The sequence below is a fragment of the Hemitrygon akajei genome, chromosome 6 (genome assembly GCF_048418815.1).
Source record: "Hemitrygon akajei chromosome 6, sHemAka1.3, whole genome shotgun sequence".
Lineage (NCBI taxonomy): Eukaryota > Metazoa > Chordata > Chondrichthyes > Myliobatiformes > Dasyatidae > Hemitrygon > Hemitrygon akajei.
The window spans coordinates 150,825,413-150,843,654 of NC_133129.1; the positions used below are offsets into that span (position 1 = coordinate 150,825,413).

Below are 18,242 nucleotides of genomic sequence, written 5' to 3' on the forward strand. Positions count from 1 at the left end.
GATCTCATGCAAGGATTTGATAAGGAGTTAAACTCTGTTTCCAGAAACCATCTCCATCCAATTTCTTATTTTCTCCTCCATTGGGACTGTTCCACCTTGTCAGTTTGGTCCAGGTCTGACACATTTCATTCAGAGTTATCCCATTGCTGTGCTCTGTTAGTAGTTACAGCTTCACCTTCATTTGCCTACTAACCACTATACAGCATCTTATATCAAACTATAGCATCAGGTTTTGATAGTGAACCAGTTGAATTCAGCTGAACGTGGAAATGATTACTTCTGACAGATAATACAAGGATCCTTTCTCTTCATGGGTCTCAAGGCATCATCACTGTCCCAACCCAAGCTCTTGCAGTCCCTATTATCATAGTAACAGGCAGCTCTTCTGCCTGTTGTTGATGCCCTAGCTGTCTTTGGATATCCAAGACCATAGGATATAGGAGCAGAATTAGGTTATTTAGCCCATCAAGTCCGCTGTACCATTCGATCATGCTGATATTTTAGAGTCATGGAGATACAACATAAAAACAGGCCCTATAGCCCACTGGGTCTGTGCCAACCATCAACCTCCCGTTTACATCAATTCTACATTCATTCCTTTTTTAAAAATCTCCCATCTGCTCATATCATCTTGAGCCAGTTTCATTGCCGCAGCCTAAATAAATGTGAGAATCATGCAACCCTTATCTCAAGCTGTTTTGGTCCCAGTCTTACGTTATATCATTTTTACAGAATTTTAATTGTCATGAGTAGCTTTTTTAAACAATACCCAATTCAGAACTCTGATCTATTGATCCTGGAAATAAACACTTTCTTCAATTAAATGTGATCACTATCCAGTTTTTACTTCACTGACTAGTAACAACCTTTGTATGTTGTGACTTACAAATATCTGTTAGACTTAATCAACTGTCCTTTCTATTCTATGATGGCTGTTTTTACCCTACAGCTATCACAATGTGCCAATGATTCTACCTCAGTGGTCATAAAGCCATAAATTGCTTTGGGATGTCCTGCGGTTATGGAAGGCAGGCTATAGATGCAGATTCTTTCCCTTAAATATAGTGAAAAAGTGAAAAGATATTTCCTTGGCATCTTTGTTAACTCCTAAAAAGTATTTTACCAGAAGAAGTTAATCCTCTTTTCTACTGAATATGAAAATCTAATTCATCTTGTGCAGGAGCATCATTAAGCTTTGGGTTGTTTCACAAGTGAACACATCTTGGCAATGCATTATTTTCTTTAGACTCTGGTAAAAAAAAGTTACCAATGCCAAATTGTTCTGAACTGAGCGTGAAATGATGTAAACCGACTCCACAAAGCCGTCCCATTTCAATTTGTTCTGCTGTCAACCACAGAACTAATGGGCATTAGTTCAGATTTTTAAGCAGCTTCTTGGTTATGCTGTTCTTGTAATATTTAGTGCAGGGAGCAGGTATTGCTGAAATCAAATTTGCCTTTTCCAATAATGCTAGATAACATCTGCAAACCTACCCAAAAGTGCAGACAATTTCAATGTATACGTACATCTTCAGGTATTTATAACCTATGACATAAAACAGCTTTTAGCTGTGGTCACAAGCATTTTCAGTTTTGTATTTCCAAACATGTCCCAAGCTAATAACTGTAGTTATTAAATGGTAGTGGATGCAGTATGTGTTAATATTGCTCCTGACTTTCAAGTCATTATATTAATGAATGAAAATGAATTAAACCAACCAATTTGTTACTCCTGTAAAATAACTTTAATTCACTTCCAGAATCCTTTGATTTTACAGACCAGAGATTAAAACACAGCACTGTTTGAACAGATTTGTTTTTTTTAAAAAAAAAACATAATCTAACTGAATTACAGAAATATTACTTCTAAGAACAGTTAACATAGAAAAGATGTTATATTTTTCTATACAAAATAAAATCACAGGACATTAGCAGGTACAAAGAAGAGATATATACACAAAATACATTTTTAAATGGCTAGAAAAGACTAACATTAAAAAATACAAAAAATAATCGTAAACATTAATCTGCAGCTTGGGTTGTAGTTACACTCTGCCATTGACTCTTATATTGATTGGATTTGGGGTGACTTATGTAGGGAAACTCTCTTAAACCATTATCTTTTTTTCCAACCCTTAACTCCGAGTGGAGTCATTGGGACACCGTATGATGGCGTTTTTTTTAAGCAGGCTTTCTTATTTTTACGAGGCCGAGTTGTTGGTTTGACGCTCAACCCAGCATGGATGGAAAGCGTGCAAGGGAGCTGGCTGGATTTGAACTCAGGAGCCTTCGCTCCGAAGTCCGGCACTGATGCCACTACGCCACCAGCCGGCTCATAATCTTATTTACTGCAAGCAAAAATGTGACTAACTATGGTTTCAACTGCATTCTATAGATTTATTTGGTGTTATAACTAAAATAAATGAAAAGTTGTCACAGAACGTATTCTGCTCAAGCACATCAAGCTGAAAACCATACAGTCCTCCCACAAGTGATAGTAGATGCGCTGCATAATCAGTGCAAAGAGCAAAATTCTGTATTTTCTTCATGTTGCCATATCAGTATAATTTTGACTATCCCATCTGCTGTGAATTTGACTTATCACAAGCGATAAGGATAATTTAAGCAGAGCCTCAGATTAATACCCCTATGCCATATCTCAGCTGAAAAGCAACAAGACCTCAGGAGCCGATGGTATCCCTGCTGAAATCCTATGCTGTGATGAAAAGCTTCAATAGCAAATCCCTTATCTATTGTCATGTCTGGCAAGAGGAGGATATACTAGGTGACCTCAGATGTTATAAATATGACTTCTTTCAAGAATGCAGACTGGTTGTGGTAATTACAGATGAGTCTCCCTGCTGCTGTTTACAGGGGAAGTCACCGTCAGGCTCCCTGAATCCCAGTGAGTTCCATCCACCCACTGGCACAATCAACATATCTTCACTGCATAACAGAGCATAACAAACTCTCTCATGTGAAGGAATTACCAGACAAGAAAAATTATTCAAGGAAGTTCTCAAAACTCCTTGAAGAAATTAATCATTCCCACTGACGTGTGGGAATCTAGCACGTGACTACTTAAGAATATTCACGATGATATTGAATGAATGCAGCACTTGACCAGCTATTCACCTGCTTAGCCCATCATCCACCTCTGGCCCAACAGTGGAAGAGTCTGTTTTGGCCTCATTAGCCAAGTCAGGACCCACAAAACTGGAATAAAAGCAATTCATCCTCGATCCTGACAGACTGCCAAAGAAGATTTACTAAACTGATTGATGTGTAGGTACAAATATACAGGCACAAAACATGAACACAGGTACAACACTGTTTCCACTAGGCCTGAATATCAGAATAATGGACAAAAGTAAATACCGGATTCATTTTCAAAGATGTTAATTACATTTCACAAATGCATGAAAAACAGAAGTAATACATTTATATAGTGTAACCTGCTTTTCCATTACATGTGGTCAATTTATATAGTCCATTTAACCTTCGCTGAATCACCATTTTCAATGCTCAGGTTTTTGGCCATAGAAGTGTCATGGCTCCCAATTCTCAGGGTAGAATTAATTATTAATAATTAATAACAAAGAAACTGGTAGTTTATCTTAAAGGGACAACAACTGTTTTGAATACTGTTTGAATTAGCACCAGGAGTTGTATGGCACAGAAACAGTCCTTCAGCCCATCACATTTATGCCAAACTTTTGTCCATTTAAACTAGTCCCAATTCCCATTTCTATACCTACCTTGTCTATTTATGTATCTATCTAAATGCCTTATAAAAACAGTAATTATAGATATAAATCACTGTTAAAAAGAACACACCCCTCAGATCCCCCTTAAAACTCCTTCCTCACTTTTAACCTGTGCTTTCTTGTTTTTAATACCCCCACCATGAGAAAAATTATTTTCTACAGTATCTATGCTCCTCATGTTTTATTGACTTCTTTCAGATCACCCCACAGCCTCCTTCACTCCAAGAAAAATAAGCCCAGCCTACTCATTATCTCTCCATAATGGAAGTCCTCCAAACTAAGGAACATCCTAGAGATCCTACCTAGAGAATCTCCTGTGCTTTCTCTCCAGTGCAATCACATCCTTTCTGTAGCGTAGTGACCACACTCTGGAACCATTAATTACACCTCACAAAAAGTATTACAGTAACAAGTAAAAAAAACAAAATGGACTGTGATGATTTCATTGCTTTCAGACTGGGTAGAGTTCTGGCCACCATATTACAGAAGATGTGATACACTAGAAAAGGAGGTTTAAGTGGATGTTGTGATGATGAGAAACTTTTAGCTGGGAGAAATAATTTTTAGGCTGTAGATCTTCTCTTTGAAACAGAGGAGACTGGGAGAAACTTAACTGAAATGTATAAAATTATGAACACCCTGGGTAGAACAACAAGGTCGGTCATATTCCTGTAACTAAGGAATCAAAGACCAGGGACTTCGGTGACACAAGAGACTACAGATGCTGGAATATGGAGCAGCAAACAATTTGTTTTGGATGCAGCGCAGAAGTGCAATACTCTTGTGTTCTCAAGATACAAGGAGAGGCCCACTGCTTTCCTTTTACCAGAATAACAGGAGAGGATGCAGTGGATGGGGATCCCTCCTAGCACTCACATCACTTCAAAGAATGGCATTGTGAGGGCTGAGAATAGTTGGTTATTCATGGGGGGGGGGGAGGCACCAGACACCCTCAGGCTGAGTCTGGCATGAATTATAGGAAATCTATGATGGAGACTTGTCTAAGGTGTTCATGCACAATACTTCCTGAGAGCGTTTTGAAGAGGAGCGCAATTGGGATGTTTTTGGATGAACAGGTTGATGCAGGTGTCTGCCAGACCTGCCTACATTAAAGAAGGAAATGATGAGGAGCATGAAGGTGTCCATCACTAAGATTTCATAGGAGATTGCGTGGAGCCAGAAGACCTCGTCCTCCATTCTGTGTATTCTCTTGGAGGTTTTAGCATCAACCCATCACACTGCTCTTACTGCTTCAGATGGAGATATAGACACATAACATCTGTTTCTCATTCATCCAACATTAGGTTTGGTCTCTGCCACACAGGGACAGCTCAAAGTTCTGAAGGAACAGCCATATATGACTATGGAATAGCTCGATACCCTCAGTAAACAAAGTAGTACAACCTGTGAGCAGATTGGAACAGCTCACAGTTCCCCAGACAAAACGTGTTGAACATCAGCTGGATGTTCTCTTCAAATAGACACTGCATTCAAGGCGATTGTTCTCCTGCGTGCTATGTGTGAGTAGATCACTCTCCTACTCATGTTGCTGTGTGGCAAATGTGAACTAATCTCTCGCACTCAGGAGCAGAGACACATATCTGCCCATTCGCACAGCCATTCAGTGCGAGTGCAGTCTTCCTCAGGTTGCACAGAAAATTAAGCAGTGAGGACAGCGGGGCCCCATTACCAGTGACTCTCAATGTGTTAAACCAGGTCATCCCCTGGTCTGAAAAGATGACCTGCTACCCATTTGAGTGCCCCACTTCATCTTCCTCTTACTCTTATTCTGGTTGTCTTCTAGGTATACTTCCTCAGGGTCACTTGGCTACTCTTTCTCAGCACACTAAAGTCTCTGCACCTGCTGGGGGCAGTGGAATCTCCTCTTTAGTGGATGCATGGTATTCTCCACAGCTATGGTGTGGTTGAATTGGAAATAGCTGTGAAAAACCACGGAAGTGCAAGCCATTATCAATTTGGTCTGGTGAAATAATGTAGAGAGAAAACCCGACTGAATAAAAACAAGATCAAAAGTGGGCAAACAAAGCGTGACAGCTGGCTAGGGCAGAGGGTAATACTGTGACTCAAGAAGTTCCTGATTTAATTGGGAAGAGAAAAACCTATGTGGATTATGATGGCCTGGTTGAAGGGCAAATGTGTCTAGTTGCCATGGTGATGCTGTGATAGGATGACAGGAAGGGGCAAGGATGATGCTGACTCCTGTCAAGAAAAGGCAGTGTTTTGTTTCTGGATCTGTCACCATCTGTGAATGAGTAGCCAAACTGGTTTGGATAGAGTCAGAGTCATAGAACCCTTTGGCCCATCTCGTCTGTGATGACCAGCACCCTTCATATTCCTCCAACCATATACAGTACCTATCCAACATTCTTCTAAATACTGTAACAGAACCACCACTTGGAGTGGCAGCTTGTTCCACACACTCACCATCCACTGAATTAAGTTCCCCTCGTGTTCCCCTTACCTTTCACCCTTAACCTATTGTGGTGAACTACATATACCTGTCTGGACACGCCCCCCCCCCCCCCCCCCCCGCTGACTGCTCCTGTGGCTCCTCCCACTGACCCCAGTATAAAGGCGATTGGAGCCTGAGCCCTGGCCTCAGTCTCCAGGATGTAGTGTGGTGGTCAATTGCTGCTTGTTCTTTCTTCCAGCCAATAAAAGCCTTTATCTCGCCTCACGTCTCCGAGACTTATTGATGGTGCATCACCTATCTCTAGCTGTAGTCTCACCCAACCTCAGTGGAAAAAGCCTGCTTGCATTTACCGTATCTATACCCCTCAGTTTTGTATACTGTACCTCTATCTAATCTCCCATTAATCTTCTACACATTCTGGAGAATTAAGTTCTAACCTATTCAACCTCTCTCTATAACACAGATCCTCGCATCCCAGCAACATCCTGAATTTTCTCTGCACTCTTTAAATCATCTTTACATATTTTCTGTATGGAGGTAACCAAAATGCACATAATACTCCATATTAAGCCTCACCAACATTTTATACAATTTCAACATAACATCGCAACTCCGGTACTTAATACAAACGTTTGTACATTAATTTATGGCCAATGTGCCAAAAGCTTTCTTTACAACACTATCTACCAGTGATGCCACTTTCAGGGAATGATACATCTGTATTCCCAGATCTCTCTGTTCTACTACACGCCTCAGTGCCTTACCACTCGCCATGTAAGACCTACCCTGGTTGGTCCTTCCAAAATGCAATGCCTCATACTTGTTGGCATAAAGTTCCACCTGCTATTTTTCTGCCCATCTTTCCAGATCCTGCTGTAAAGATCCTTGCTCTCCACTATACCCTCAAACTTGAAGTCATCTGCAAACTTGCTGATCCGGTTTACCATATTATAATCCAAATTGTCGATATAGATGACAAACACCAACAGACCCAGCATCGATCTCTGTGGCTTTCCACTAGTCAAAGGCATCCAGTCAGAGAGACAACCATCAACTACCATTCACAGGCTTCTCTCACAAAGCCAATCTCTAATCCAATTCTCTGCCTCATCTTGAATGCCAAGCACCTGAACCTTCTTGACCAACCACCCATGCAGGACCTTGTCAAAGTCCTTGCTAAATAAAGTCCATGTAGACAACATCCATTGCCTTGCCTTCATCAACTTTCCTGGTAATTTCCTCGAGAAACTATAAAATTGTTTAGACATGACCTCCCACACACAAAGACATGTTGACTATCACTACCACTCCCCATCTATCTAAGTACTTATATCCGGTTTCTTGGAATATATTCCAATAACTTTCCCTCAACTTAAGTCAGACTCCCAGCCTGTAATTTCATGGCTTATTCTTACAGCCTTTTTTAAACAATGGAACAACATTAGCTGTCCTCCAATCTTTCGGCACCTCACCTGTGGCTAAGGATTTTTGAATATCTCTGCTAGGCCCCCTGCACTTTCTGCTCCAGCCTCCCACAGGGTCTGAGGGAACACCTGTCCATCCTGGGGTTATACTGTATCTATCCTAATTTGACTGAAGACAGCAAACAGCTCTTCCTCTATAATCTGTATAGGGTCCATGACCACTTATAGATTGTTTCCTGAATAAATACAGATGCAAAAAAAAATCCATTTAAAATCTCTCCCATCTCTTTCAACTCCATGCATAATTTACACTCTGATCTTCCAGAGGACCAATTTTGACTCTTGCTATCCTTTTGCTCTTAATATATCTGCAAAAGTCCTTAGCATTCTCCTTCAACTTGTCTGCTAGATGTCTTCTTTTAGCCCTCCTGATTGCTTCGTGTTCTTTTGCATTTCCTATACACAAGTACCTCATTTGTTCCTATCTGCTATGCACCTCCTTTTTGGCAACACACACAAAATACTGGAGGAACTCAGCAAGCCAGGCAGCATCTGTGGAAAAAGAGTAAACAGTCGATGTTTCAGGCCGAGACCCCTCATCAGGTCCCTTTATCAGTATGATAAGGCGTCTTGGCCTGAAACATCGACTGTTTATTCTTTTCCATAGATGCTACCTGGCCTGCTGAGTTCCTTGAGCATTTTTTTATGTTGCTTGGATTTTCAGCATCTACAGATTTCCTTATCCTTTTTCTTAACTAGGGGCGCAATATCTCTTGAAAACCAATGTTCCCTAAATTTGTTATCCTTGCCTTTTATTCTGACAGGAACATACAAACTCTCTCTCAAAATTTCACTTTTGAAGGACTCCCATTTACAAAGTACATCTTTGCCAGAAAACAATCTGCCCCAATTGACAGATCTGCCAGATCTTTTCTGATACCATCAAACTTAGCCTCTCTCCAATTTACAATCTCAACCAGAGTACCAGACCCAAGAGATCTAGTATCACGCTCTCTCTAGTTGGGACTTCTGTGTACTGATTAAGGAAACTATCCTGAACACATTTGACAAACACTTTCCTATCCTGCCATTTTACTTTATGGGGTCCCAATCAATACGTGGAAAGTTAAAATCATATACTTTCACAACCTTATGTTTCTTGCAACAATCTGCGATCTCTCTACAAATTTGCTCCTCTAGATCCCATGGACTGTTGGATGGTCTATAATACAACCCCGATAACATGATCATACATTTCTTATTCTTCATTTCTAGCCATAAAGCCTCACTTGAGCTGTCCAGTCTATCCTTTCTGAGCACTGTCATGACGTTTTCTCTGAAACGTAATGCCACACTCCATCTTTAATCCCTCTCACTCTGTCACATCTAAAACAATGGAACCCTGTAACAGTAAACTGCTAATCCTGCCCCTCCTGCAACCAAGTTTCACTAATGGCTACAATGTCATAATGCTGATCCATGCCCTAAGCTCATCTGCCTTTTCTGCAATACTTCTTGCATTGAAGTATACACAGCTCAGAACATTAGTCCCACTAATCTCAACCTTTATATTCCTGACTTTGTATGTAGGCTTAACAACATTCTTCTCTGCAACCACTCCACTATCTGCTCGGGCACTCTGGTTCCTACCGCCCTGCAATTCTAGTTTAACCCCTCCCCACAAGTGCAGCACTAGCAAACCTTCACACTAGGATATTAGACCGCTCCAGTTCAGGTACAAACCATCCCTTCTGTACAAGTCCAACCTTCCCTGGAAAGAGAGTCCAGTGATCCAGAAATCTGAGGCCCTCCCTCCTGCACCATCTCCATGTGTTAAAGTGTATGATCTTCCTATTTCTGCCCTCAGCATGTGGCATGGATAGCAATGCTGAGATCACAACCGTAGAGGTCCTGTCCTTTAACATGGCACCAAATTCCCTGAACTCACTTTGCAGGTCCTCGTCACCCCTCCTACCATGTCATTGGTACCAATGTGGACCATGATCTTTGGTTACTCACCCTCCCAACTTAACAGTGCTGTGGACTCAATCCAAGATGTCCCTGGCCCTGACACCCATGAGGCAGCATACTGTGCAGGAAACAGGTTCTCATCTATGCAATCTCCTTTCTGTTCCCCTAACCAATGAATAATCCCCAATCGCTACAGCTCACTTCGTCTCACTCCTTCCCCCCCGAGCCACAGAACCAGACTCAGTGCCAGAAACCTAAACACTGTGGCCTTCCTCTGCTAGGTCATTCCACTTCCCCACCCCCCGCACCAACACAGTATCCAAAGCGCTACACCTGTTGCACCACAGGGGTAGTTTGTACTGGTTGCCTATCCCCTTACCCCTCCTGCCCGTCATTCATTTACCTGTGTACTGCACTTTGGGTGTAACTACCTCCCTGTCTATCAGCCCCTCGGCCTCACAAATGATCCAGAGTTCATCCGGCTCCAGCTCCAACTCCATAACGCAGTCTGTTAGAAACTGCAGCAGATGCACCTCTTGCAGGGGAGTTGAAAGGGATGCCTGAGGCCTCCCTGCCTTTCCACATCCTACAAGAGGAGCACTCCACTATCCTGCCTGGCATCCCCCTGCTCTAAAGTGTGCAATAAGAAAGAAAGAATAGATAAATGATTTAAAAACTCTACCTACAGCCTATTCCTCTCCTCACTGAAGCCTTAATGAGCCAAAGTCCCAACTCCCCATTCTAACGCTGGCCCACTCACACAATGGCGGCTCCATTTAAACCTAACTTATTTTTATTGCACCTTGCCAAGTGCCTAATTATGGACAATCCAAAGTCTTCTTGGAAACTGTGACATGCATAATGTGTCAAATGCCTCGCTGGCTTTTTTTTAAACTCACTCTCCTTCAATTCAATCCAGTGTCTCCTCAGGAAGAGTGGCGTGCAAAATGTGCTGACTGACCCCTCTTGCTTCTTTTAAATTCTCTCCCTTTCTACACAATCCAATGTCACCTCAGAAACTATAACACGCAAATCTCTTTCTTGAATACAGGCAATGGACTAGGTAGCAATTATTATACTTGCATCAAAGGACTGGATTTTTAAATTAATTATTCTAATTAAGTCAAATACCAATAATAAACATTATCCATGCAGCACCATTAAACAGAATTGCAAATCCAATGTGTACATGTGGAGAACAAGACATCAATCAAAATTTTGTACTCTCAATTAATTCTTCATTCATTATTACAATGATGAAGGTGGTTAACTCAACATAAATTATGCACTTCTTCCTGCAACGAAGCCTTTATGCTTGCAAATAACTCGTTCAGTTATATTGAAGTCAGAAGGTGCTCTGCTGTTTGGAAGGTACACCAATTATGAATATGCTTAGTGGTTTAAAGGAAGTGGTTTGGGAAGCCTATTTGGGGTGGCATAGCGGTGCAGCCTTGATTCAATCCTGACCTCTGGTACTTTACATGTTCTTCCTTTGAATGTGCAGGTTTCCTCAAGATGCTACAGTTTCCTACAACATCTTAAGGAAGGCTGATTAGCTGCTGTAAATTGAATGAGTGAGTTGATGGGAATGTGGGACTCGTATGGGATTAATGTAAATGGTGGTTGATGGCTGGTGCACACCTAGTGGGCTGAAGGATCTGTTTCTGTGTGCATAACCCTATGAACAATATGAATTAGCAAAATCAAAGTTAAAGGAAACAGTTTGCAAACACTTAGCAATTGGTTAAATGGTCTGAGTTGACTTTAGCGCCACATCATTTGATTTAATGTAATGTTAGGAAGGCACTGGTATTAATGGGGAAGTGAAGAAAGGAGGCCAAATGTAGCCGGGGATGCAGAGTTCCTGCCAGATTTATAGTCCTTCTTAATTTATTTGTATGTCAGGCTAGAAAACCAATGAGAGAGTTTGAAAGTTTTCCGGAATTAGAAAAACAAGTGCATGGGGGAAGCTCGGATCAGGGAAAAGGAGACTAAAGCTGTCCATAGAGTGGATGAGTGCATCCTGCTCCTTTGATCAACCAGAGTGCTATAAAAAGAGCTTTCTAGTAAGCTGGCAGCTCCCAATTATTTTCACTGCCACATTTTCCAGTTGCTGGGAGACTAACTTGGATGAAAACATTCTCCCAATCACACAATAGGAACATGAACCTGCATAAGCACATTGAAAAATTAATCACCTTACCTCTCCAAGACAGGGCATTCACAGCTCTAGTTGTTCACGTGTAAAAACAACAGCAGCAGAGACCTGTAAAATGATTTGCAGAACTCTTTTTTTTGTTGTTAAAGGGTTAACTCATCTTTCCTATCTTGAAAAGAGAATGCATAGTGATATGGTAAATGGAGGCCTGAGTACAGTATTCAGATTCTCAAAGCAGGCAAGAGCCTGGAGACATGAGACTGCAGGATGGAACACAGCAGCTGAGCGTCATCTGTCAGATGAAAGGAATTGTCAAATGTTTAGGGTTGAAACCCTGCATCATGACTAAGAGTGGAGAGGTGAAATGACCAGTATAAAGAGAAGGGGAGAAGCATGCTTCAGTTCAGAAGCCAAAATGTAATGGTTAATTTAACAGTGATTTATAAGTTCCAGCTTCTGAAATAGAAATTAGAACTCAAAGTGAGAACTACAGGGTATCATTCGAATTCCATTATTAAAATATGATGAAAACAAATCTTGCAAGCTAAACACGCACAGGGTTCCTAATATTCAACCCATACCATTTTTACTGTGAAGTACTTTATAAACAGTGGCATAATTTTGAAGTAGTATATGGGTAAAATATTCTGCACAAGGAAAAGCAACTAGGGTTCATACATTTCATCAAGAGAAATCGCAGAAATTATAAATGCCTTATAAATTTAATATTGTTAATTTTGGCAGTAGAATGAAAGATGAAGATTTTCATTGTCAAAATTTATATTGAGAGACCTAGATATTATATTTTAACTGGTTTGTTAATCCGTATTTTTTAAAAATCTTTTCCATAGTGATCAAAACTTTAAATGATTTCTAAATGCTGTAATTCTCCCTAGATAACTCATTGTTAGTTTGTGGAAGTGTATTATTCTCTGTTTAGTCTGAATTTGTGGACATCTCATCTTAATCGTCATACTTGTTTATACAGTTGTATAAATCAGCACTACAGAGCTCTGCAAAAGGAGAGAGTGAAAATTTCTCAGTTTTTACCAAGTTCTTGCTAGGGGAATTGCACAAGGCAACTGAGCAAACATAATCAAAGCAAAGATCAACGCTGAGTACCATTAGCTCACTGCTGACTGCAAAATCCAGGCCAGGAATTCAAAAGGTACTTTTCTATGTTTCTCAAGTCTTCAGATATTGGAACACAAGTAGATATAAAGTATGTGTTCTCAAAGCATGACTGCCCAATTCAGAAAAAGTCCATGCCATGAAAAAACACAACTTCTATTTACCCTTTTCAGAAAGCATGCAAAGGCACTTCACAGCAGTTTCATGAAACAAATTTTACTCCAATCTCAATGAGAAGTTAGAATAACAACACACACAAAACGCTGGAGGAACTCAGAAGGCCAGGCAGCATCAATGGAAAAGGAGTACAGGCGATGTTTTGGGCCAAGACCCTTCATCAAGTCCCTTCATCACAGAAGTTAGAATAAATGATTTAAAACTTAATTAAAGCATCCTATAGACAGAAAGAGATTTAAGGATCAAATTCCAAGGCTCAAGGCCAGTCAAGAACTGATTAAATCTAGTAGATTTACAGATCCATAAGAGATCGGAAGAGTTAAGATTTCGGGTTGTATACTGCACACATTCTCTGATATTAAATTGAACCATTGAAAATCAGAGGAGAGAGATTTTTCCAGAGGGTTGTAGCATGGGAGAAGACAATTTTATTTTCCATTTATACTGTTAAGTGTTGTATGACAACATTCTGTACCAGCAGGCCGCTACAGATTATGAAGAAATATAAATTTCTATTAGTGATCAGGATCAGACAGAGATAACAAGTTGCTGATGTCTGGTTGTAGAATTGACCACTCTGCAATGTTGGCTTCCCAATTAGATGTATTTCAGTCGTGCTGATTATATTAACAGGGTCCAGATGTTAGAGTTATAGAGACACATCACTTCCTCCTATGAGGACTGTACATCTTCAAAAACAATACTGCAGCTGCCGTGTGATCTTACATCAACCAGTGTTTTATGACTCATCCATACAGCAAGTGCTTCATCCTTTGATAATTAGAGACAACCAGTTTTGTATAGGTCTCTCAAATAAATAAGAAGCATTTTAAAAGCAGAAACACGCACAAAATGCTAGAGGAACTCCGTAGGCCAGGCAGCATCTATGGAAAAGAGTAAACTGTCGATCTTTTAGGCCAAGAACTTCATCAGGACTGGAAAAAAAGATGAGTCAGAGTAAGAAGTAGGGGGAGAGAAGAAAGAACCACAGGGTGATAGGTGAAATGGGGAGGGTGGGCAGGAGGGTGAAGTAAAGAGCTGGGAAGCTGACTGGTGAAAGAGATACAGGGTTGGAGAAGAAGGAATGTGATAGGAGGAGACAGAAGGCCATGGAAGAAAGAAAAGGGGGAGGAGCACCAGAGAGAGAGAGGTGATAGGCTGGTAAGGAGAAGGTGAGAGAGAGAGAGAGAGAGAGAGAGAGAGAGAGAGAGAGGGGGAGAGAGAAAGAGAAATGGGAATGGGGAATGTTGTGGTGAAAGTTGGTGGGGGGGTGCATTACTGGAAGTTTGAGAAATCGATGTTCATGGCCATCAGGTTGGAGGCTATCCAAACAGAACATAAGGTGTTGTTCCTCCAACCTGAGTGTGGCCTTATCCCAGCCATGGAGGAGGCCACAGACTGACATGTCAGAAGGGGAATGGGAAGTGGAATTAAAATGGGTGGTTACTGGGAGATCCTGCTTTTTCCTGGCATAGAGAGCATAGGTGCTTGGTGAAGTGGTCTCCCAATCTGTGTCAGGTCTCCCCAACAGACAAGAGGCCACACTTGGAGCCCCAGATACAGTAGATAACCCCAGCAGGCTCACAGGTGGCCTCACCTGGAAGGACTGTTTAGGGCCCTGAATTGTTGTGAGGGAGGAGGAGTATGGGCAAGTGTAGCTCTTGTTCCACTTGCAAGGATAAGTGCCAGTTGGGAGATCAGTGGGGAGGGATGAATGGACAAGGGAGTCACGTAGGGAGGGATCCCTGTGGAAAGCAGAAAGTGGGGGGGCGGGTTGTGGAGTGAAGGATGTGCTTGGTGATGGGATCCCACTGGTCCCGCTGGAGATGATGGAGAATTATGTGCTGGACGCAGAGGCTGGCAGGGTGGTAGATGAGGACAAGAGGGACCCTATCCCTGGTGGGTTGACGGGAAGATCGGCTGAGGGCAGACATGCGCAAAATGGAAGAGTGTGGTTGAGGGCATCATTGATGGTGAAGGAAGGGAAGCCCCTTTCTTTGAAGAAGGAGGACATTGCCTGCATTCTAGAATGAAAAGCCTCATCCTGAGAGCAGATGTGCTGAAGATGGAGGAGTTGAGAGAAGGGGATGGCATGTTTACAAGTAACAGGGTGGGAAGAGGTATAGTCCAGTGAGAGTCCATGGGTTTATAATAGACATCAGTAGACAGGCTGTCTCCAGGGATTGACACAGAGAGATTGAGAAAAGGGAGGGAGCTGTCGGAAATGGGCCAAGTAAATCTGAGGGCAGTGTGGAAGTTGGAAACAAAGTTGATGAAATCAGCAGCTCTGCAGGTGTTCAGGAAGCAGCATCAATGCAGTCTTTGATGTAGCGTAGGAAAAGTTGGGGAGAGAACAGTCTCAGGGAGCTGAACAGGAGTTAGGATGTGGGATATAAACCTCAACAGGAAATAGAAAGGGCATGTAATAAAGGCAATGTTATAATGGTCACATGGGATTTCAATATGCAGGTAGATTGGGAAATATCAGGTTGGTGCTGGATCCCAAGAGAGGAAACACCTACAAGATGGTTCTGTAGAGTAGATTGTGGTTGAGACCTGTAGGGAAGAGCAATCCTGAATTAGGTGTTGTGTAATGAACCAGATTTGATAGCGAGCTGACGGTAAAAGAACCCTTAGGAAGCAGTGATTATAATATGATAGAATTCACCCTGCAGTTTAAGAGGGATAAAATAAAGCCAGATGTATTATTATTACAGTGAAGTAAAGGGAATTACAGAGGCATGAGAGAGGAGCTGGCCAAAGTTGATTGGAAGTGAATACTAGCAACGATAGTGTTGCAGCAATCGCTGGAGTTTCTCGGGGGAAATTCAGAAGGCGCAGGATAGATATATCCCATAGATGAAGAAATATTCTAAAGGGAGGATGAGGCAACAGTGGCCAACAGGGAAGTCAAAGACAGCATAAAAGCAAAAGAGAGGGGGCATGTAGTTTAGCACACATTAGTGGGAAGCTTTTAAAAACCAGAGGGCAACTTAAAACAACAAAAAGGAGAGAAAAGATGAAAAATGAAGATAAGCTAGCCAATAGTATCAAAGTAGATATCAAAAGATTTTTCACATATATAAAGAGATGGGTGACAGTGGCCTATTCTGGTTGTCTGCCAGTGAGTGAGGTTCCACAAGATCGGTATTGGGACAGCCTCTTTTCATGTTATTTATCAATGGTTTGGATGATGGCTTTGTGGCCGTGTTTATTGCAATACAAAGATAGGTGGAGGGGCAGGTAGGCTTGAGGAAGCTGAGAGTCTGCAAAAGGACGGACAGATAGGGAGAATGGGCAATTACATGGCAGATGGATACAGTGCAGAGAAGTGTATGGTCATGCACTTTGGTAGAAGGAGTAAAGGCATAGACTATTTTCTTAACGGAGAAAATTCAGAAACCAGAGGTGCAAAAGGACCTGGGAGTCTTTGTGCAGAATTCCCTCAAAGTTAACTTGCAGGTTGAGTCAGTGGTAAGGAAAACAACTGCAATGTTACTATTCATTTTGAGAGGACCAGAGTATAAAAGCAAGGATGTATTACTGAGCAATTCACACAAAACGCTGGAGGAACTCAACAGGCCAGGCAGCATCTATGGAAAAAAGTACAGTCAACATTTTGGGCCAAGACATGCCAAAGGGATATCCAACATCTGCAGATTTTCTCTTGTTTGTGATGTATTACTGAGGCTTTATAAGGCATTGGTCAGACAGCACTTGAAGTATTGTAAGCAGTTTTGGGCCCCTTATCTAAGAAAATATGTGCTGGCATTGGAGAAGGTCCAGAGGAGGTTCAGAAGAATGAGTCCAGGAATGAAAGGGTTGCCGTACAGTATAAGGAGTGTTTGATGGCTCTGGACCTGTATTCATTGGAGTTTAGAAGAATGAGGGGGGAATCTCATTGAAACTTATTGAATATTGAAAGGCCTAGATAGAGTGAAGTGGAGAGGATAAGCGAGTTAGGACCAGAGAGCACAGCCTCAGAATACAGGGACATCCATTTAGAACACAGATGAGAAGGAATGTTTTAGCCATTGGGTGTTGAATCTGTCAAATTCATTGTGAAAGACGGCTGTGGAGGCCATATCATTGAGTTAGTCAGGGCATGAAAGGTTATGGGGAGAAGGCAGGAGAATGGGGTTGAAAGGAATGATAAATTGGCATGGTGAATAACAGTACAGACTTGATGGGCTGAATGGCCTAATTCTGCTCTTGTGTGGTATGGCTTCATGATTTTATTTTAATTCCACACAAGTATAGTTCTTACATCTGTAACTTGAACATCTTATTAGATCTTTATGCTTAAATTGTATCTTAAAATATATAATATAAAAATTACAGACTAGCTATTTGTTATGCTATAGAAAATAACAAATTTCACAAAGTGTAAATGCTGGGATTGTCAGAGATTACAACAGATTACACTGTGGAGATGCAACAGCAAATTCACGAGTCTGACAGCATTTAAACTCCATACCAACTGTGGAAAGCTCAACTAGCACAATGCTAAACGTCAATAACTTTTTCAAAATGCACTGGAAATTCATTCTGTTATTTCCTTTGCATACTGTATTCAGAAGTGAAAGACTGAAAAGATTAAATGACAATCTAAGTGCTACAAAATTCCTTGTTATTTCTGAACACTTGTACTGAAGAGAAAGCACAGGGAGAAGGCTCGAGTCCGAGATGCTTGTTGTGACATATTTGTGTATGGACCACCGAAGAGCACTTCTGTAAATCGAATGTTTACTTCTGTCACTTATTTCAATGTCTGTATTTTAAGAAGAGCTGGTTTAGAAAAGATAGTAATGATTGATTTTTATCAAAATAATAGAAATAGAAACACCATTAAGAAAACTTTGTTAAAGATCATAGTAACAAAAGAACATATACATTAATATTGAAATTCTATTCCTTTGATTTTATACTTTTTTTTACTTGTTATACTTTTAAACAAATTTGCATTCCTAAGAATTTCAAATTCAGTTCATAATGAACAATGAGGCATGGTCAACTATTTCTGGACATGGGTAAATGTTCTGGAGCGTGCAGTTTTACATTGTGCACTCTTGTATTTGCTCTTTATGTTTTATTGTTTCTGTTGAATGCCCACTTAAGCTCTTCTTTCACGAAGAAGATCTGCATACATACTCCCATCCGTAGAACATGCCCCACAACAA

At 41.1% G+C, this 18,242-nt stretch overlaps 1 protein-coding gene and 1 long non-coding RNA gene across 6 annotated transcripts in view; one reads left to right on the plus strand and one right to left on the minus strand.

The window, feature by feature from the left end:
- The window catches only part of LOC140729606 (uncharacterized), a 32,899-nt gene that overhangs the window by 12,921 nt on the left and 1,736 nt on the right, over positions 1-18,242 (plus strand). The gene's annotated exons all lie outside the window — the stretch shown is intronic.
- LOC140729600 (nuclear receptor-interacting protein 3-like) overlaps positions 1-18,242 on the minus strand; it is a 48,067-nt gene that overhangs the window by 8,793 nt on the left and 21,032 nt on the right. Inside the window, exon 7 of one of the 5 annotated variants that reach the window (XR_012099366.1) lies at positions 11,800-17,850. The exons of 2 other annotated variants lie outside the window; for them this stretch is intronic. Coding sequence is in view for 2 of the 3 variants with exons in the window: in XM_073049553.1 (XP_072905654.1) it covers positions 17,841-17,850 (10 nt within the window). In the remaining variant the exon portion in view is untranslated. Of the gene's footprint in view, positions 1-8,243; positions 17,851-18,242 lie in introns of those variants that run through there. 2 more of the 5 variants (XM_073049554.1, XM_073049553.1) reach the window with 2 other exon arrangements.